The sequence below is a fragment of the Odocoileus virginianus genome, chromosome 5, assembly GCF_023699985.2.
Source record: "Odocoileus virginianus isolate 20LAN1187 ecotype Illinois chromosome 5, Ovbor_1.2, whole genome shotgun sequence".
In the NCBI taxonomy this organism is placed as follows: domain Eukaryota; kingdom Metazoa; phylum Chordata; class Mammalia; order Artiodactyla; family Cervidae; genus Odocoileus; species Odocoileus virginianus.
The window spans coordinates 60854129-60877165 of NC_069678.1; the positions used below are offsets into that span (position 1 = coordinate 60854129).

The 23037-nt window shown below is 35.5% G+C and overlaps 1 protein-coding gene across 4 annotated transcripts in view; it reads right to left on the minus strand.

The window, feature by feature from the left end:
• PDE4B (phosphodiesterase 4B) overlaps window positions 1–23037 on the minus strand; it is a 636924-nt gene that overhangs the window by 422441 nt on the left and 191446 nt on the right. Inside the window, exon 1 of one of the 4 annotated variants that reach the window (XM_020877732.2) lies at window positions 7154–7634. The exons of the other annotated variants lie outside the window; for them this stretch is intronic. Within the exon in view, the coding sequence (XP_020733391.1) occupies window positions 7154–7389 (236 nt within the window). The 5' untranslated portion in view covers window positions 7390–7634. Of the gene's footprint in view, window positions 1–7153; window positions 7635–23037 lie in introns of those variants that run through there. 4 annotated transcript variants of the gene reach the window in all.

The following is a 23037-nucleotide window of genomic DNA, read 5'->3' on the forward strand; positions in this document are numbered from 1 at the left end:
ATTAATTCACAATTTCCTTACTCTGCAAGCAATGGACTCTTCCTTCCAAGTTCCCCAGGAAAATTCTATCGAAAGCTCAGAAAGTTTAATATTTTTTAGATGCTGCATTAGTAGGAAATGATCAATAATTATGCATTCTAATAAATAATATGCCGATATTTTAAAGGACAAATAACAAATAGGTTTGTCTCTATGATGCTTCCACTCAGATTGTTAATAAGAGATATGTAGAGCTTTCCTAAGCTGAAACACCACCTATTTGGTGTGCTGTTGATGCATGAGGAATAACCAAATAATAATTGTACAGTGCTACAGACAAATATTTACTTTACAGCACTACAGGCTAGGTAGTGTGATTTGTACACAGCGGCTTAATTAAATAGGCTACCATGTAAAACACTTAGCCTCTAGTGAGATATCATGATTAAAGTTGTACCTACGATATCACAGAACACAAAACAGAAAGCAAGTTGGAATAGCCCTACCAGCAAGAAGGGAATACAACTACTAAGAGACGGATGGAGTGAGGGTGCTTATAGAGTGTCAACTAAGCTTCCTTTTCTCCTCCTTCATAACACGCTAAAGGGAAAGTGCCAGAAGAACAACAACAAAAAAAAAATAGGACACAAGGACTACATTCATTTTTCTTTTATTTTTCGTCAAATATATACCAAGTGCCAGCCTTTCTTCAGGTGCCCGGGATATAGTAAACAAGACAGAACACCTGCTCTCATGCAATTGTGCTAAATTGGTAGACAATAGAAGAGAAAAACAACATACAGACAAGTGTGTCTTTTCTAGAAAATTATTTCCAGGTAATAACACCCAAGAAGATAAAGAAAGCAAAACAAGGAACAAGAAAGCAAACAGCGCTTTTTTAAAAGAAGGGGTCAGCAGAAGCCTCTCTACCAAGTGAGGTTTGAGTAGAAGCCAGGAATGGATGTGAGATAGTGAACCACGTCAACATCTAGGGAACTAGACTTCCAGGCAGAAGCAACATCAAGCAAAGGCCCGGAAGTAGAAACATACAAGGTTTGTTGAAGACCAGAAAAGAGCCTAACATGGCTGGGGAACAGGAGATGAGGTCACAGGTATTCTGGAGCCAGAAAATGTAGGGCCCTGTAAACCAGGGCAAGCATTTTAGATACTTTTCTGGGAATCATTTAAATACTTCAAGTATAATGTTGCAGGTGTCTTGACAGTGATGCTAGAGAAGGAAGCACAATAAACATCCACGGATTAAAAACTGGGAGTCAACAAAAGAAGGAAGAATGGGAAAAGAAAGCAAAGGGAATTTCACAAAAGACTTTAACTTTAGCAGTTGGGCAGTTGGTATGCCTACTGGGTCACCTTCCAGTGAGTATCCCGGCAGGGGGTTTGTCATCACTACTTTCAAAGCCCTTTTTCCAGTAAGTATTTTTAAAACCCAATATATTGAAGACTTGCACACACTAAAAGGCCAGAAAAACACCATTTACAGACTTGCATTACTGAGAAAACAGTTGCCCTGATTAAAGCAATAGAATAGGGCTATGAGGCATAGATTTCCACTGTCATTGAGATCAGATTGAGGACATAGATAATTTCTATAAAAAACTCATCGGGATTATACACAAACACAACACAAAGCACCTCTAATAAATTAGGACTGAGCTAATCGGTTTTCATCCTCCCTAGCACCTTTGCTAAGATTCTTTGATGCATTTGGATTTAGCGCATTAACTAGAACTATGCATAGCACCATGCTGGAGGTGATAAATGCAAGGCATACAGAATTTACATGCTTTTCCTCCCAGTTTCCATAAACCATAATTTGTTAAGTCATAAAGAATGTTATAAGCATAGTTTTGATGCTATGGAACATACTCAATAATTAGAAGTCATTATCTCTCAAATGAACATTCTCCCTTTTCCCCATGCTTCTAAATCCTCTCACCTTCCAATCCATTCTCCACAATGCCTGCAAAGCCCTTTCCAAAGTAAAAGCTATTTAAGGCAACCCCCTTCTCATAGCCTTCCAGTGGCTCCCCGCTGATGATGGGATAAATCGCCGAGTCTTGTTCACGATACTGGAAGCCCTAGAGTGTGACTCCAATCTCCAAGCAGAGCCTGACTTCCTATCTCTCCTACCTTGCACCTAAGGGTATAAAACTCCAATGAACTTTACTCACTTTCCACCATCCTCTGAGTCAAATCCCAACTCAGCCCCTTACTTGCTGTGTACTCTTGGGCAAATTACCTGTCCTCCCTATGCTTCATCCCCTTTCCAATAAAATGGAAATATCAGTACATAATCTGGACATTTTTGCTTGTTTTGTTTACTTATTTATTTAACTGGTAGATAATTACTTTGTAATATTGCAATGGTTTTTGCCATACATCATGGCACAAAAATAAGCTAATAATTTAAAATAATGTCAGATGCATTTTAAGTACAAAATAACTGTGAGTTATTATTACTGTTATTGGTTGATAGAATTTTATTATTGTCACTTTGACCAAAAAAAATTACCCTTCCTGCCCACTCTTCTCCTGAAAAACTAATCATTCTTCAAGACCCCACACAAATGTCATCTCCTCTCCAAACCTTCTCTAACACATTGACTCACTCTCTAGCAGTATTTATCTCTTCTTGTGCTCTTACAAGTTAAGTGTCATTCTTCATTAGCATTACACACATACCGTTGATTAATTCTTAATGCCCACGTTTGTCTTCCATGGGGCATGAGCATTCTTTGAAGGTAAGGACTCTTTCTCCCAGAGTAGCACCCAGAGCATGGTAGGCTTTCAACAGATGTTCTGTTCAACCAAATGTTCAATCAGTAAGTACTTAAAGACACAGATATTTTTCAAAAATTTTCCATACTGCTAGGAAATAATTCAGGAAATATAAGAAATAACACAAGGCACAGATTTAGATTTAGCTCACAAACTAGGACTAAATTGTATAAGGCAGTAAATGTGTGCAAAGCTTTAGAGAAAGGTTAAACATATATTATTAAACATTTTCTTTTTACTCTTCTCCAGTTATTCTAGCTTTGTCTTATCAAGTATAAGTAAGTTCCTTTAGAGTATGAACTACGTCATTTCATACTTTTGCGGTCAAATATTAGGCACAAAAGTTCACATTTCATGAACCTTTAATAAAAATGAGGAAATATTTCCAAGGTCTAGGTAGAACTAAATGGGGAATTGGGGAAAAAAAACAAAAAACAGGACTTGTTTTCTAATACTAACTCTGAAAGTATACTGTCCTCTGTGAAGCATATCCCATGTGCAAGCATGAACAGACAAACAGAGAGTGGTGGTGTTCACCAATGCACTTGCTCTTCAAGAGCAATGTGGTAGGCCTGAAATGGATTCAGGACCATCACCAGTAGCTTCCATCAGAGAGCATCACGCTGCTGATGATGTCGGAGAACTGATAACTGAGGTTGGAACATGAGCAAAGGAGAGAAGGTTGACAAAGCTACAGGTGGCAAGTATAAGTCTAGAACAAGCAGGCCACACAACATTGCTAATTGTTATATCCTGATACAAAATAAAAAGTTCAAATTTGGAAAAAAAAAAGAACAAGCAGACCACATAAGACAAGAAGGATAATGTTATGTCTCAGGAGTTTTCATCCCTGATTAGGGGTTAGGGATAAATTTTCCCTTCTCCTTGTTCACCAATACTTTATATTCCATTGATGCTTTGCAGTGTAGGACACATTTTTTAACAATCTATATTGTCTCATATCAACTAACATGGATTTGAGTGTCCACTTTTGGGCTTCAGAATTCAAAGGAGAATTTAGAAATTTGGGATAATGGTACACAGTCAAATAATAACAAAGGGAATAGAAATACTTGGAAGAAACTAAAGCAATTCAGAACAGTTTTATAAATGCAGCATGTAATATTAGAGTATTCCTATTCTCCTAATAAAACTTAAATGAGATAATACGTGTGAACATCCTAGTAAAGAACCGAAAATATAGGAGATGTTGGAATCCACATGGATCGAATCAGCGGTTTTTTCTTTTCTTGCTCACAGCAGAGCTCAATTATATATGTTGAGAGAAAAAAAAAAATCCTGGGACTGGTTAATAATTATCTTCATTTTCATGCAAGTACTTATAAGTCTTTTCTTAATATCCATCGAAGACCAACGTAATTTTCAATACCAGGACTATTAAGTAGTAACACTGTGTACTAAGTGAGGTTCTAGAACTTTTTTCCCAGTCTTAAAAATAGGCTAGATTCCCATATGTCAAAGATGGAGTAACTGTGGGCCTGCCCAAGAGTAAAAGAAAGCAACTAGATAAATCACCCAAATTCCTTCCAGATTTAGGACTGCGTCAATACTCTGATTAGTGATAAAACACTGAATATTTATCTTTGTTCAGATATTTTAAAAAGGATCACAGAGTCAGTATTTCACAAGTGTTTCTTAAATCTTCTGCCATTAACCCACACTTCATAACTTGGGTTTTCAAAATCAGAACTATACATTCATCTGAAAAAAAAAATGAAATCTACAAATAACTGAAGATTTAAAAAAGCTGTTCAGTGGGTTTAGATATAAACTGCATCCTCTGCATTGTTTAGCTCATCATGAAAATTACTTTAATTTCAATGCTGGAATCAAAACAATCCAGTCTTTTTAAAAGACGTCTACTGTCTACTGTAAAGTAATAACATGTTTTTAGAGACTTCTAAGTGCATATCTTGGAATTTCTAACTTAAATGCATGGTTTGGAAAATACTAATTGTTGATCATGAAAAGAATGGTTACATTTCATCATGACAAAGAGGCAAAAATAAAGTACTTATGCTCTTATTTCCTCATTTAAATTACATATGATGCTGTTTAAAAAGGAGTACATAATTTTTAAGGTTAGTGAAAAGTCATTTAAATACATATGCTTGTATTTTATGAAAAGAAAATTTCATTGAATGCTCCATAAAAAAAATTGAAAAATATTAAATATGCACTGAGAAAAAATAAACATAAATAGAGACTTAATCAGAAGTTAAAAGAAACGATGATATACCTTTACTAAGAAATACAAGAAGAGTGTGTAAGCTGGGAGGTAAAAATGGGTGAAAATGAATCACCATCAAACTAAAGTTATTTTGTAAGTTTGAAGATTAATGGATTCTTTTAACTTATGGTACATCATATCAAAGTCATGTGTGCTTTTTTTTTATTTTTGGCAATTTGTGGAAATTTTTGTTTTAACTCAGCTAGAAGAAGATCACTTTAGTAGCGTAAGTTATCTCAAATACCATTTTGTTGCTCTTTTTGAAATTTGCTGCAAGAAAATTTGTATAATGCAAGAAACTGGCTCTTTAGTCATTTTAAACTTTGGGTTCTTTTGAAAAAAAATCAGTATTTACAACTGTACCTTTCTACTACATCAAAAATCTATTCTGAGTAAAAGAAAGGTCATGTTGTTATATTCAGGCACTCTATAATAAAGAAATATTACCAAGGTTTTATGAAGATTCACCATTATCTGAGAATCAGTTAGTTAAAATTAAATGTCCGTCTAGTCAAAATAATGGTTTAATATTAACCAATTAGTAAAATTAGTAAACAAATTAGTAAAACATGAGTCAACTAATTATATGTTTTTCACCTTTATTCCTTTTATGAGAACTAAGTAGCAATATAACTATATCCCTTTCTCCTATTCAGTCATACTACTTAGCAAACTATATGAAAATACACACACTTTAGGGGTGGGGTAAATCAGGAGAGAGAACTTCTTCAAAGCAAGTACCTCCTTACATATAAATCTTCTCTGTACAAATGCTACCACTGGTCAGTTTTGAGAAATTAATCACATGTACTCTACAAGTATGAGATTATAGTTAAATAATATGATTTAACTCATCAAAAAGGTGATCAAAAAAAAGTTCACCAATAAAACAATTAAGTGAATAACACTGCATTGTCAGAAAACAAAAATAACCATATCATTTTTAGCTAGGTAAAACATGAATACTGGCCTTAACATGTGGTGTCCATCAAAGGCAAGCTACATATTTCTAGGGATAACTTGAATTTGCCAATATACTGTGCAGTAGATCAGGCAGACAAACATTTCAAATGAGTAAAAAACAGAATTCAAGTAAATAATAATTTTCAAAAACTGGATCTCCTCAGTTTATAATGTTGGCTGGCAATCTAAGATGCAGTCAAAATCAGTGTGTTAGAATTATCCTTAAGAGGTAATAGCTCCCTTCACTGCTAAGGTCTCTATTAAATAAAAATTATAGGTACCCAATTTTGAAGGGTATCTTAATCTGAAAGAAAGTATAATATTCAAAGAAATCTGAAAAAGCCTAGCTTTTGCAATTAAAGTTCAATTTCTTTTGTGCTTTCCCTTGTGCTTTGTTATTATACTGGTTTAAGGAAACTACTCTGTCGTATATAGAATATTACATATATTAAAGGCTCAGTACAGTTTTTATAGAGGGCTCTTGGATTTATTTACTTGGTATTCCCAAGTAAATTGGGAGTTTATTTATTATTATCTATAAATTTTAAGTCACTTTTTTTACAATAAGAATCTCAAAGGTAATACCAATTTGAATCATAAATTAAATTAATTAATCACATAATTTCAGAATTGGGAACTTAGTTTTCCCTTTCCTTGACAAGTGTAAAGACAGAGGCAATAAATCAAAATCACTAGTTGACATACTACAATACAGCAATGCCATAAATTAACTTTGACTTTATACATTGTCTTAAACAAATTCAAGATTGAATCCTTTATTCTTGTACCAAAAATATACTATCAGAAAAACTCATCAAGATCAACAGAAAAACACACACACACAAAGTGACCAATCACCTCCACAGAGATTAAAAACTGAATTTTAAAACTCCTTCAATACTCAGTTGCCCTAGAATTAGCTAGGTGTTTTTAATAAGCAGGAATTTTAAAGACTCTCTCCAGTGAGAGCCTTTTTTTATCTGGAAACAGCTAGGCACAGTGATATGAACACACACTATGTATTCTTCAGCTGACCTGCCCTCCACTCACCTCACACTTGAGATCTGTATTATGAACAAAATTCAAATATTCCATTGGCTACATTTCCAAATCACTGTTGCCAGTCAAAAGCACTCCAAAGACCACCAAATCCCTTCTTACCATGTATGAGCCACAGTGAAGCGACGACGCTGCCGAATGCTTTTATTCACCAGCAACTTTCTGAAAAAGCAGGGTGAGTTCCTTGGCGAACTGCGTGGAGAAATTTTAGGAGATGTAGGTCTGTTTGCTGGTAGTCTCGGAAGCTCAAGTTCTAAGTGCATTTGCTCCTTGAAAGTCTTTATGCAAACCTCAGATTCAGAAGCAGTAAGTTCTTTTGAAGAATCTTTTGCTGTCATGTCTTATATGGAGTGCTGGCTTTCACCATCCAAAACAAAAATCTCAAACATAGCAGAGACACAGCTGCAGGTTAGGAGGCTGGTAAGTCTGCAAACTGTTCCCAGTTTAATTTAGGAAGCTGTGGCTCCAAAGTAGGAGCTGCTTAGAGCAGGAGCAGCATAATCGAAGAATGGCAAGTCAGCCTGTCACAAGGAGCTTTATCAGCCTGGCTTTGCCTCTGAAAATGCGCCAAAGTGCTTCCTATGTCAGTAGCCTCCTTGTGGATGAGGTTTGTCTGCAAGCTACACACTGACACTCGCTGAATTCATTCAGCTGAATATATCAACTCATGAAATATTCATGAGGGCTTCTGATAAATCCTTTACATGCATTTTTTTTTTTAAAGAAGTCTTTTCAAACATGCTGCATCCACTAATGGATAGTAAGCCAAACCTAGTCACTGAGTCACTCATTTTTGTTTGCACAATGCATAGAACCAGAGCCCAGCCAGCATGTGTGATGTTTAAAGTCTTCATTCAGAATTATCTTTCTCTGTAATGCATACAACAGTAACTCCACCTACCAAACGCTTATTGGCCCAGGACTATTTAAACAACTGCATTCTGTTTCCCCCTCAACAACACCCTCCATCACCCAGATTTTCACATTTGTGAAGCCACTCGATCATCAGCAAAAACATTAAATCAGATTGTCAAAAAGTCTAGCTAAAACAGACTCCCCAAATTCCATTTCTGAATGAAAGAGCTGATTTGCTAAAGCTTTTTTTCCTCTCTCCTCTCCAGAAGATACCAAACTACAGTATAAAAAGAGTCAGGAAAATATTAGGTTTGGAAACATAACAGAAAAACATTAGATTTGGTTCATTCCCCTAAGGAATTTAAAGACTAATCTTTAATCCAATAAAAATTACCTTCATTCTTCTGCTTAAATTCATTGTCCCTGAGGTGCCCACAGCAGCCACTCTCTGTTAGATGTAAAGTCACTTCCGAAAGTCAAAGTTCTCTAGAATGGAAATGGAGGTAACAACCAGGAGAAATGAATGCTCCCCATTATAACTGCAGGGTCTAAAGTCAAGCATCATGCACACGTGTGTGTGCACACACACATACAGGTAGATGTACACAATAGTGTCTGTGTGTGTGCACTTGGTTCACAAGGGCATGCCAGTGAGATATAGGGGTAGGGGAGCCCCCAAAAATGTCTCAAATTCCAAAGCAGATCATTGGAACCTGAAGTCTCATTTAGAAATATAGGGGCATGCAGCTTCTACACTTTAAAATAAGTAAAAAGACTAGTGTGGTGCTTAAGTATACAGATGCTGTGAAACTCTGTACCTGCATCATCTCTTACCAGGCCAGCCGGATCTCACACAAATTTGACAAAGCAGAATTAGGGTTAGCCAGCAAGAGTGACAGTTCAGGAATGATTCACAGTAAGACTTCGGTGAGAAAGCAAGAAATTTATTTTTTCTCTAATGTGTGAAAACTTTCACCTTTATAATAAAATCATTTATATGTGTCAAATACTCTGGTTAAATATCTAAAGGCTGAATAAGAACAGACTATGACCTGTGCACAGGAAAAAAAATAAGCTCCACTTCAGCCCTTGAGGAATGGTTTAAACCTAACAGGAAGGATTTGAACTCCTCACTTATATGTATTGTCTTGGAAAGATATCAGTAGGGCAACAATACAGTAAAAGTATATTATTGAACAAAAGCAAAGTCATGGAATTTCAAAATTTGAGGGAATCCCTGTAATCACCTTGTCTGGCTCCTCATTTTAAAGACAAGGACATAGACTTAGAAACTTTCAATGACTTGTCCAAAGTCCTTTTTTGTAGTTGATATTAGAGGAAAGCTAAAACCCAGGCTTTCTGATTCCCAATTGAGTGTTCTTCCATTATATGATAAGAGAGGTTAACATAGTCAATTTTCCTGCTAAGCCCTAGCACATGCACTTTATATATTTGAAGATATTTCAACTGCTCTATTTGAGAATGAATTGTTAGTAATGTCTAGTAATGTCATGGGAGAAAAATGTAGTTAAAACTATCTATTATTTACTGCATTATGAAAACAAAGTCAAACTTTTTCCAACAATAATGGGATACAAAACTGGAATGTGAGAATATGTGATACTGTCAATATTCAGAGTGACTTATTTGCAAAAAAATGAATTAGCAATTTGAAGTCTTTCTCTTATTCACTTTTAAAGGCTGCCAAAACACAATAAGCATTTTAGGGATTTTTACCTCTCACAAAATTACAGCAAATTTCACAACCCAGATTTAGCTGTGTGTGAACTTGGATTCAAATAAGGAAATGTTGACATAAACTTACCAAAAGCAGAATAGTGGTAGAATTACAATTACTTTCTAATTCTTATTGTCAACTTATGTGACATTATGTGACATTTCACATTATTCTTTCACTTTGCATACCATGCCAGTCAATATCCCAGTTAAAGAAATTTTAAGAATCATCCTAAGAAAATGAATTTCAAAACTATGTAAAGTCAAGACCAAAACTGAAACTAGCTGTTGAGTGGCTATCAACAGGACTCTGGAACCCACCATGGACAGAGAAAGAGCCTGACGGGCTACAGTCCACAGAGTCGAAAGAAGTGGGACATGACTAAAGTAACTGAGCAACGTTGTAAAAAAAGGAAAAACAGGAAATTAACATGTGATACAGTATTAACTAAAGTGCAGATTTCGTTCAAATTTCAAAAAATTTTATGCTAGTGTCCACTGTTTGTTTTCACACCTTATTCAAGATATACACTGAGCAGCTTCAGCTGTGTGCAACAAATTCTAATAAATTCTCTTTTTGTTTTTATGCCGTTACAAACATTTTCTAATTTTCCTTGTTATAGCTTCTTAGATACACCCATAATTTAAAAGTGGATGTTTAATTTCCAAGTACATGGATATTTAAGTACCTCTGATACTAGTTTCTCATTTTGATATTAATTTCTCATTTAAGTGCTTCTTCTCTGCCATTCCCCTCTGCGTTTTTCGATCTTTTAACTCTATTGAGGCTTTCAGTGGCTAAGTCAAATATTTCTTTTGATAAATATCATATTACACTTGAAAATATGAGAATTACTCTCAAATATCTTTTGATATTGATTTCTAACATAATTCCACAGTGATAAGAGAACAGATTCTTTAATTTCAATACCTTTTTAGACCATGAAATTTTTACACCTTGTTTTATGTCCCTGGATGTGCTCCAATGTCTCCTGGTCTATAGTTTGTGGAAACTTGAATAGAATTTGCAAACTGCTATTGTGTAAAAATTGTATAAATTTAGGGCTTCCCTGGTAGCTCAGCTGGTAAAGAGTCTGGCTCTATGTTGAGTTGGGTCAGTAGTGTTTTTTCCGTCTACTTTTCTCTCGATTAATTTTATTAACTTTTGAGAGTTTCATACAGAAACTCCAAGTAAAAATCTCAATTTACCTACTTAAAAAATAATTGTAATATATCATGAAACTGTATGTAACTTTGTTCTGTATTTGCCAAATCTTCTGTAAGTGTGTTATGATTCTTTCGTAACTTAAAAAACAAAAAAAGAAAGAAAGAAATGTAGTCAATTAATTCTATCTACTCTAAACAACATTTATAAATGCCAAAGACAGCTAATTGAAATACAAAACCTAAAAGTTAACAGACTATTTTAAAGCCTGAATTTAATTACCTCTGAGAAAAGGAAATGCACATTTACAGACACATGCAGGAAAGTTTGTTTCTAGAGTCAATATGCTATAGAAAAACTTGATATTGTGTTAAATACTGAAATCAAAGATGACTACTGAGATCATCAGGAGAAGGCATCTAAGTCAGGAGAAGGTATCTAAGAAAATGTAAAACAAAAACCACAGTAAGAGCAAATAGCACCCTTCAATAGTTCAGTAGAGAAAATACTGTTTCGAGAGAGAGAGCCAAACAGGAGAAAAAGCCAAGGAAAAAGAAAATAGAATTGATGTGCCCTCTGAGTGCCTAGAAAGGAGCTAAAGAACCACAGGGAAAAGTCCTCTATTTACATGTAATGCTTAGCCCTTCGCACCTCAAAAGGAGAAATGAGTAAGCGAGTCTATTAATGTAGACATAATTGCCCTTGAGAATTCCAATTGCAGCTAGTTTCAATTTTAAATAATGAAATTCCTGATATCCACATCCTAACAAAGCAATGAGTCAAGAATTATCATAATAAAGTATCATTCATGGATCAGAATAGAGTTATATGGCCCATAACATTCAATCATGTATTAGTTATAACTATTTTGGATAAATTGAACATGATTTTTCATTAAATTGAAATGGGAAGCAAATTAATTTCAACCAAACAAAATAAACTTATAGTGCAAGTACTATAACATTGTTAAAATGTCTTTTAAAGGTAACAGCTTTGTAATCAAATTATTTTAAATAAAAATAATAACACTCTTTTTATATTCAATGCCTTTCAGGATTTAAAAGTTAACCTTGAAATACATTTTCTCTGAACTGAGTAACCAATCTTTAACTGTCATTATAAAACTGAAGTATTATATGGAACACAAAACTAGATTCTGTGTAATAATAGTATACATAACAATATCAAACACAAAATAACATGATCCACATTTACTGTAAATACAAAGCTGGATATTTGAAAACACAGTTTATTCAGTGGTTTCTTTTTAAAAAGAAACAGATTTAAGGCTATCAATATTTACAATTAAATTATTATTTATTTTATCTTAATTTATATCACTATTCAGTTTTTCAAAAACAACACACCATCTGAGCACAGCCATTTGGCTCTATTCAATTGAAGATACACAAGCTCTTCCTTCAGTTGGATAAGCTAGTAAGTGAATTTTTGTTGTCGTTTAGCAGAATACCAAGAAACAACTGTAGCCTCTTTCAACTGAAAACCCAGCTCACCACAGATGGCAACTCCTAACTGCTCTATCTCAGTTAGAAGAAGCAGAACTATAGAATAATTCTAACTTGACTGAAGAAGAGACAACTTCAATTGAATGTAAATAGTTGTCTAGCCATCTTGGAAGTGAACAGTTAGCTTACTACTGTTAAAAATTAAGAGATTACAAAGAAAGAGTTAACACATTACATACCTCCTGGGTGCCAGATAGTTTTATAAGTATTTTTAATAAAGTATTTCATCTCACCCTCATTACAAATACATCAGACAAGAGCTGTTGAAATCCTTGTTGGACTTCCTCATGATATTAAACTATGATGTCCTGTAGGGCTGGGCTGAGTCTTGTCTATTTCTAGAACATAGAACAGACTTTTGGCACAGAGTGGATACCAATAAATTTTGTAGATCAAATGCACATTATATTGCCCATTTCAGATGAGAACATCAAGGCACAAAACTGCACAACACTTGAGAAGTTGATCCTACATCAAGCTTTTTATAACAGAAGATAGCTCATGAGACAGAAGAGGGGATGCAGGCTCCTGGATGGTCTAGGCATGTCACCAAAAGCATAGGTTCACATGTTCTAATGTCCCTGAGTCTGAAATTATCTAGCATGCTATCTTTACATGATGATAGCAATGTTTCACTTTTATCCATATGATACAATTTAATTACACACCATTAGTAAACTGATGCTTCAGAAAAATGTTCTTCCTGAACTACTTGCAATATCACCTGAATCCTAGGGAGGAGGTGGGAAGCTTATACTCTAGAAGCTTGAGCATGGTATCATAAGGTTCTTAAAGAGTCCTATTCAAGAAAGAAAGACCTTTCAATGGACCCACATTACACTCAAGAATAAAAGCTGAATCCCACATAATGGCCTAGAAGGCACTAGGCTTTCTCCATTCTCACCTCATTATCTCTTGGACTTCATCTCCTTCCACTCTCCCCCTGGCTCTCTCTGCTGCAGCCTCACTGGCCTCATTTCTGTTCACTGAACATATCACAAAAGTTTCCTCTTCCAGGTTCATCTACACAGTATGTTCCTTCATCTTCTTCCACCGTTTGCCCAAAGATCACTTGCTTGAGGATGTCTTATCATTCTATTTAAAACTACAATGCCTCCCCCATTTGGCTCCATTTGTTTTCATAATATTTGCTTGTATTACTTATCTACCATCATTTACTCCCCTTAGAATGCAAAGTTTCATAAGAGCAGCTGACTCATTGGAAAAGACCTTTATGCTGGGAAAGGTTGAGGGCAGGAGAAGAAGCAGGGGACAGAGGATGAGATGGTTGGATGACATCATCAACTCAATGGACCTGAGTTTGAGCAAACACTGAAAGATAGTGAAGGACAGGGAAGCCTGGCATGCTTCAGTTCATGGGGTTGCAAAGAGTCAAATGTGACTGAACGACTGAACAATAATCCCAATACTCAGAAGTGCAGTGACCACATGGTAGGTATGTAAGTAAACATTTGTTGGATGAAGAAAACAATGATCTCCTCAGTGCAGAATGAGACAAGCGGGGATAAGAGGCAGTAGGCAAAAGAAAGATAAAATATCTCTCTCTCAAATGAGAGCAAGAATGATAGCATCATTAAGCAGTAACTCATGATTTTGTGCATTATTATGAAGTTTTCACTGCCTGAAGTGTTACTTTTCTTTTTTGCCATAACACTATGTCTCATCTACTAAGGCGAAATTCACATGAAAACTCTTCAGTGGAATCTTTTCCAACTTTCATAGGCAGAGCCAGCTGTTCCACCCCAATTGCACTCCACCAGCACTGGATTCATCTCTCAGTGTCACAGTATATTACATCACATATTTTCATTTGTATCCTGAACTGACCTATGAGCTCTCTAAGGGTCTGTACTATTCTTTTTATCTTTGTATCTCCAGAGCCTGTGATTTCATCCTGATTGGTTTGTATTTATTGGTTGAAAATATAAATAGAAAACCAATATGGTGTCCCAAATCATGTTATCCTGTTAGTCTCATATTTTTCTTATTGTCTTGAAAGCTAGTCCAGTCAATATTATAACTTCTTATTCCTGATCAACACAGGATTCCAAATAGAACTTCCTAAATCATAGAAGGCTGACTATGTTTTGCCATTTTAACTAACATTTCTTTGCTTTTTAAAATATTATTATTATTATTATTATTATTACTGCTATCATTATTATCAACATCTTCACTGCAATGTAAAAGCAGAATACCTATGCATTGCAATTTCTTTCCATTAGGCGGTATACAGGTAGGAGAGATTTGCTATGCCCTGTCCTCACACTGCTTCTGGTTTTGACAGAGTAATATGGAGCTTCTTTCGCAAGGCACATTCTGTGAAGGAAGACTGTACAGGCAAAAATACTAAGGTAGCTCCTCTCTTTATTTCCTAGGTCACTGTTAACATCAAGATATATTAACAAGAATGAATCAGATACATAAATGCGAGGAGAGAGACTATTCCCATGGTAGGTGTTTTAAAATCTGCATCAAAAAAGGGTACCCCAGTTTCCAAGGAAAATACTAACCTGTCAGCAAATTATCTAAAAGGGTGATTTCAGATGAATAGGCTATTAGGGACATATATGTTGAAAAACAAAGGCACAATTGGGAAAACCTCTTTCTGTAAAATGAGCTTTCATCTTTTCATTACTTTCTACCCTATCAGCAGTCTTCTATGAAATCTGTAAGAAAAAATAGTATAGTATCAATTTATGGTTTAATTTTTAAAATTTTTTTTCTTTTTATTTTTTTATTGAAGGATAATTGCTTTATAGAATTTTGCTGTTTTCTGTCAAACCTCAACATGAATCAGCCATAGGTATACATATATCCTTTCCCTTTTAAACCGTCTCCCATCTCCCCCCCATCCCACCCCTCTGGGTTGATACAGAGCCCCTGTTTTGAGTTTCCTGAGCCATACAGCAAGCTCCTGTTGGCTATCTATTTTACTTATGTAAAACGTAAGTTTGTAATGTAAGTTTCCACGTTACTCCTTCCATACATCTCAACCTCTCCTCCCCTCTCCCCATGTCCATAAGTCTATTCTCTATGTCTGTTTCTCCACTGTTACCCCGTAAATAAATTCTTCAGTACCATTTTTCTAGATTCTGTATATGTGTGTTACAATACAATATTTATCTTTCTCTTTCTGACTCACTTCACTCTGTATAATAGGTTCTAGGTTCTTTCACCTCATCAGAACTGATTCAAACACATTCCCTTTTTATGGCTGAGTAATATTCCATTATGCATATGTACCAGAACTTCCTTATCCATTCATCTGTCGATGGACATCTAGGTTACTTCCATGTTCTAGCTATTGTAAACAGTGCTGCAATGAAAAATGGGATACATGTGTCTTTTTCAATTTTTTTTCCCTCAGGGTATATGCCTTAGAGTGGGATTTCAGGGTCATATGGTGGTTTTATTCCTAGTTTTTTAAGGAATCTCCATACCGTCTTCCATAGTGGCTGTATCAATTTACATTCCCACCAAAGTGTAAGAGCATTCCCTTTTCTCCACACCCTCTCCAGCATTTATTGTTTGTAGACTTTTTGACCATGGCTGTTCTGACTGGTGTGAGATGATATCTCATTATAGTTTTGATTTGCATTTCTCCAATGAGCAAAGTTGAGCATCTTTTCATGTGTTTGTTAGCCATCTGTATGTCTTCTTTGGAGAAATGTCTGTTTAAGTCTTTTTTGCACTTTTTGATTGGGTCATTTGTTTTTCTGGCATTGAGTTGTATATTTTTGAAATTAACCCTTTGTCAGTTGTTTCATTTACTATTATTTTCTCCCATTCTGAGGGTTGTCTTTTCACCTTGCATATACTTTCCTCTGCTGTGCAAAAGCTTTTAAGTTTAATCAGGTCCCACTTGTTTACTTTTATTTCCCTTAGTCTAGGAGGTGGGTCACAGAGGATCTTGCTTTGATTTATGTCATTGAGTGTTCTGCCTGTGTTTTCCTCTAAGAGTTTTATAGTTTCTGGTTTTACATGTAGGTCTTTAATCCTTTTTTAGTTTATCTTTGTGTATGGTGTTAGGAACTGTTCTAATTTCATTCTTTTACAATGTAGTTGTCCAGTTTTCCCAGCACCATTTATTGAAGAGGCTGTCTTTGCCCCATTGCCTCCTTTGTCAAAACTAAGGTACCCATAGGTTCATGAGTTTATTTCTGGGCTTTCTATCTTGCTCAATTGGTCTATGTTTTTGTTTTTGTGCCAGTATCATACTGTCTTGATGACTGTAGCTTTGTAGTATAATCTGAAGTCAGGAAGATTGATTCCTCCAGCTCCATTCTTCTCAAGACTGCTTTGGCTATTCAGGGTCTTTTGTGTTTCCATATGAATTGTGAATTTTTTTGTTCCAGTTCTGTGAAAAATGCCATTGATAATTTGATAGGGATTGCACTGAATCTGTAGATTGTGTTTGGTGGTAGTATAGTCATTTTCACAATATTGATTCTTCCTACCCAGGAACATGGAATATCTCTTCAACTGTTTATGTCATCTTTGATTTCTTTCATCAGCGTCTTATAATTTTCTGTGTACAGTTCTTTTGTCTCAAGTAAGTTTATTCCTATTTCTTTTTGTTGCAATGGTGAATGGGATTGATTCCTTAAATTCTCTTTCTGATCTTTCATCATTAGTATACAGAAATTCAAGTGATTTCTGTGTATGGATTTTGTATCCTGCAACTTTGCTAAATTCACTGATGAGCTCTAGTAATTTTCTGACACTATTTTTAGGGTTTTCTATGTACAGTATCATGTCATCTGCAAACAGTGAGAGTTTTACTTCTTTTCTGATCTGGATTCCTTTTGTCTCTTTTTCTTCTCTGATTGCTGTAGTTAGGACTTCCTAGCTACTATGTTGAATAATAGCAGTGAAAGTAGATACCCTTGTCTTGTTCCTGATCTTAGGGGGAATGCTTTCAGTTTTTCACCATTGAAAATAATGTTTGCCATAGGCTTATTATATATGGCCTTTATTATGTTGAGGTAGGTTCTTTCCAAACCCATTTTTTGAAGAGTTTTAATCATAAATGGGTGCTGGATTTTGTCAAAGGCTTTTTCTGCATATGTTGAGATGAGATATGATTTTTATCTTTCAATTTGTTAATATGGTATATCACTTTGATTGATTTGCATATATTGAAGAATCCTTGCATTCCTGGAATAAACCCAAGTTGATCATGGTATATGACCTTTTAGACGTGTTGCTGAATTCTGTTTCCTAAAATTTTGTTGAGGATTTTTGCGTCTATGTTCATCAGTGATACCAGCCTGTGGTTTTCTTTTTTTGTGTTGTCTTTGTCTGGTTTTGGTATCAGGATGAGTTGGGAAGTGTTCCTTCCTCTGCAATTTTTTGGAAAGAGTTTTAGAAGGATAGGCATTAGCTCTTCTCTAAATGTTTGATAGAATTCTTCTGTGAAGCCATCTGGTCCTGGACTTTTGTTTTTTGGGAGATTTTTGATCACAGTTTCAATTTCAGTGCTTGTAATTGGGTTGTTCATAATTTCTATTTCTTCCTGACTCAGTCTTGGAAGATTGAACTTTTCTAAGAATCTCCATTTCTTCCAGGTTATCCATTTTATTGCCACGTAGTTGTTCATAATAGTCTCTTGTAATCCTTTGTATTTCTGCATTGTCTGTTGTAATCTCTCCCTTTTTATTTCTAAATTTGTTGATTTGATTTTTCTCTCTTTTTTTCTTGATGAGTTGGAAAGGTTTGTCAATTTTGTTTATCTTCTCAAAGAACTAGCTTTTAGTTTTATTAATCTTTGCTATCATTTCTTTCATTTCTTTTTCATTTATGTCTACTTGGATCTTTATGATTAAATTTTTAAATGTAAATAATTATCTCTGTAAGACCAAATAGCTATGATACTACAGAGAGCACAGAAAGAGTACAGCAAACATGAAAATTAAGTGAAATTCATCCCACTGCTCTTAAAAAGAGAATAATTTCCAGGGATCCATTTCATGTTTAAGCATATATTTGAAAGCTAAAGACAATTTTCCTAAATTGTTATTTTAATTGTATGAATTTTGAAATGATACCGAATACACAGAAACGTGGAAAATGTTTCCAAAATAGTGGGTTGGATCAACATTGGGTCACTTAATTTCAAGTTCTGTTTATTTGTTACACATTCTTTTAATTTTCAATCTGTTCATATTCATTTTTTAACTTAGTGTTCTTATTAATGCTGACTGTTGGACTTATAATCTAAAAATAGAATTTTATCTATCAAGACCAACTATGAAGTTCTGGTATTAAGAAATAACTCAAACTTAATTTCATAAAAATATTTTGTATCATCAATACTGTAATATTAGCATATGTAAAATTCAAGATTGGAGACACATTTACATAAGCATGCTGAGCCTTGTAGCAAAGACTTCTAAACAAAATAAATATTTTTGTAAAGTTCCCTTGGCTACTCTTTTATTTCTTTTATTTTTAAATGTATCATGCAATATGAGTAACATTTTTGGTGCATTGTTCTGTAAAATTTAGCATATATATATAGATTCGGGTAACTATGACTACAATCAAAATACATAGCAGTTCTATCATCCCCCCAAAATCTCTCCAGTTCTGTAACTTTATAGTCATATTCTCTTCCCACTCCTAAATGATGGCAAGCCCTACTCTACTCTCCACCACTATAATTTTGTCCTTTCAATAATGTCATATACATGAAATCACACAGAACTGAGTCTTTGAGACAACATTCTTTCACTCAGAAAATGTCTCTGAACTTTAGCCAAGATGATACATTTATTAATAACTAGTTCCTTTTCATTGCTAAATAGTATTCAGCTACATGGATGTACCACAGTTTGTTTATCCATTTAAGAACACTGAGTTGTTTCCAACTTGGGACAATTATAAATAGAGCTGTTAATAAACATTCACATACAGGTCTTATATAAATATATGCTGTCATTCCTCTTTGTAATTACTCAGGTTTGGGATTGTTGACTTATAGAGTAACTGTGCAATCATCTTTACAGCAAAATGTCAATCTTTGTTTGACATTCTGGAAAAATGTTTTCCAGAATGGTTGCATCATTTTGCATTTCCATCAGCACTCTATGAGAGTTTGCAGTTGCTCCGCAGACTTGCCAGCACTTCTTTTCACTATTATTTACTTTAGTCATTCTGATAGATCTGCAGTGGTATCTCATGCTGTTTTTAGTTTATGGTTACTATGATTTTCTTTTTGTGTGCTTATTCACAATCAATATATCTTTTTTGGTATTTGTTTCAACTCTCCTTGAATTCCGACTGGCATACAGGAAATTTCTGTCCCATTTTAATTATAAATGGCAAGTAGTTTTCCTTTCTATTGAACCAAAGTCTGACTCTCAATATCCTCCTATTAATTTTAGTTTGGTCACCTTGAATTACCAAGAATAAGTCATCTGAATGCCCTTCAAAGATGTATCTTCCAACACATTTATTCTCCATTCAAAATAAATACACATCTTTTTACTTTCCTTATCAAACACATGTATCTTCTTAAAATAACACTTAGACTGAAACCCTGGCATATACAATAGCAATGAGAGAAGGTATATTAGTTTGCTAGGGCTGCTGTAACAAAGTACCACAGACTGGGTGGTTTAAACAACAGAAATTTATTGCCTTGCAGTTCTAGAGCCTGAGATCCAAAGTCAACATGTTGACAGAGTTGGTGCCTTTTGAGGGCTGTGAAAGAAAGACCTGTTCTCTCACATGTCACTCTCCTTGGCTTGTGGATGACCATCTTCACCCTATATCTCTTCACATCATCTTCACTTTATGTATGTCTTGCTGTCCAAATTTTCCCTTTTTATTAAGAACACCATTACTGTTGGATTAGAATCCAACTTAGTGACCTTAGTTGAACTTGATTACCTCTGTAAAGATCCTGTTTCCAAATAAGGTCATGTTCTAAGGTTACGGCACTTAGGACTTCAACATATGAACCTGAGGTGGGATACATTTCAGTGCATAACATCCCACCCTTGTACTGTTGTTTATTCATTAAGTTGTGTCCAACTCTTTTGAGACCCCATGAACTATAGCCTAGCAGGCACCTCTGTCCATGGGATTTCCCAGGCAAGAATACTAAAGTGGGTTGTCATTTCCTTCTCCAGGGATCTTTTGACCCAGGTATAAAACCCACATTTCCTGCTTGGCAGGCAGATTCTTTACCACTGAGCCACCAGGGAAGCCCCCATTCCACTCTCTGACTCTTTAAAATTCATGTCCTCACATACGAAATATACTCACTCCATTTTAAAGTCTCCAAAACTCTTAACTATTCTGGCATCAACTCTAATTCTCAAATCATTTAAGTCAGTCAAATCAGTTATGTGTAAAACTCAAGGCAAGATTCATCCTGGGGCAAAGCTCCTTTCTATCAGACAACAATGAGGGGACAGACATAGGATAGACATTCCCACTCCAAAAAGGATCAATTTTAAGGAAGAAAAAGGTCCCAATCAAGTTTGAAACTTTCTAGGACAAATTGATGAGAATGTGACACTTGAGAATAATCCTCTTGGCCCAATGCTCTATCCTTTGGGCTCACTAGGGTGGCCACCCCATCCCCTCAGCCCTGAGCAGTGGGGACTCTGCCCTCTGAAACCAAGAAGGTGACTCCACCCTGAAACTAAGAAAGTGGCCCCATCTTCAGAAACTGAGGAGGAGACTGCCCGACCGTCATGGGCTTGTTTCCTCTTGGCCTGTGGTGTCAGGAGCATCTGCTGGCTTCTGAATTGCTTTCAAGGTCAATATTCACTTTTCTTGCAAGATGACACATTTGCACCTGGATAGATCTCTCAGACTCTATTAGGCTCTATTGCTTGTGGTACCCCAGAAGTCTGAGAGCCTTCCTTCATTTCATCCTGACTCTGTCTCCCTTCACTCCAAGCTGGCAATGTTTCCTTTGATATAAATTTCTCATAAAACTTGTTGGTCTCCTGAGCAACCCATGGGGGTCTCAACTATCAGACGGGAGTCTCCCATAGATCCTTGCTGAATAACACATCTCTATTCTTAACTTCTTCTAAGACAGTTGATCAGATCCATGGGTCACATGCCTAATTTCCTTGACAAACAGCTGTCCAGTCACATCTTTGATGTTCTCTCTAGAACATATTTTCTCTTATTTTGCAATAGGAATAGGCTGAGAATTTTCCACGTTTTCAAGTCCTGCTTACTTTTTGTTTAACAATTCATTTTTCAATTTCTCTCTCTACTCTTGAATTTTACTATTAGCAGAAAAAGGAAACCAAATCATACCTTCAACACTTGCTTAGAAATCTCCTCAATTACAAATCCGCTTGTCACCCATGATTTCTACTTCCCACCTACCAAAAATGAGAACATGGTTCAGACAAGTTTTTTGCCACTTTACCGTGTATTCAAGAACATGTTCCTCATTTTCATCTGTGATCTCAACAGAAGTACTTCTAACATTGACATACCAAATCTCCTCAAGGCAATCTAGGCTGTCTCCATCAAGTGTCTCTTCCTGCCTCTATCCACAATTCAATTTCAATGCCACTCCCATATTTTAAGTACTTGTTACAGCAGCAGCCTACTTCCTGGTACTACAATCTATATTAGTTTGCCAGAGCTGTTGTAAGAAAGTATTGCTGACTGAGTGGTTAAATAACATAAATTTATTTTCTCACAGTTTTGGAGGCTATAAGTACAAAATCAAGCAGAGTTGGTTCCTTCTAAGGGCTGTGAAAAAAAAGATCTTTTCCAGGCCTCTCTCAAGTGGGAGGCAGAAGGAAAAAAAGAAAGTCAAGGATTAAGATATCACTAGTAGTCACTGAGAGTGGACTATATATTAGGTACTTCAGCATGCATGATTCCCATATTTAAACCTCACAAAACCCCTTTGAAATATATAATATATCCTTTCAGTTCAGTTGCTCAGTCATGTCCGACTCTGTGACCCCACGGACTGCAGCACGGCAGGCTTCCCTGTCCATCACCAGCTCCCAGAGCTTGCTCAAGCTCATGTCCATCGAGTCAGCCGTGCCATCCAACCATCTCATCTTCTGTCGTCCCCTTCTCCTGCTACCTTCAATCTTTCCCAGCATCAGGGTCTTTTCAAATGAGTCAGTTCTCCGCATCAGGTAGCCAAAGTATTGGAGTTTCAGCTTCAGCATCAGTTCTTCGAATGAATATTCAGGACTGATTTCCTTTAGGATTGACTGGTTTGATCTCCTTGCAGTCCAAGGGACTCTCAAGAGTCTTCTCCAACACCACAGTTCAAAAGTATCAATTCTTCGGTGCACTCAGCTTTCTTTATGGTCCAACTCTCAAAGACTATATCTGTATATATACCCTTTATAAGGTGTATCTGTAAATATACCCTTTACAGATAAAGAAACTGAATTAAAGACATGAAGGATGAACTATCCAAGATGACCCGGGCAGTAAGGATTTGAACCCAAAGTCACTGAAATTCAAAACTAATGCTTTAATCTACTATATAACATCACAAAGGAAACATAAGGATATGCCCTAAATATAAAAATTGGTTGTACAAAAACCTGTTGGCTCCAACTGTGTTATACCTGAAACTAGACCTGCTTCTCTATAAATGCCATATTTCAGTACAATACAAAATAATTTGAATATGCAACAAAAATGATTAATTTCACCCAACCAACAATACA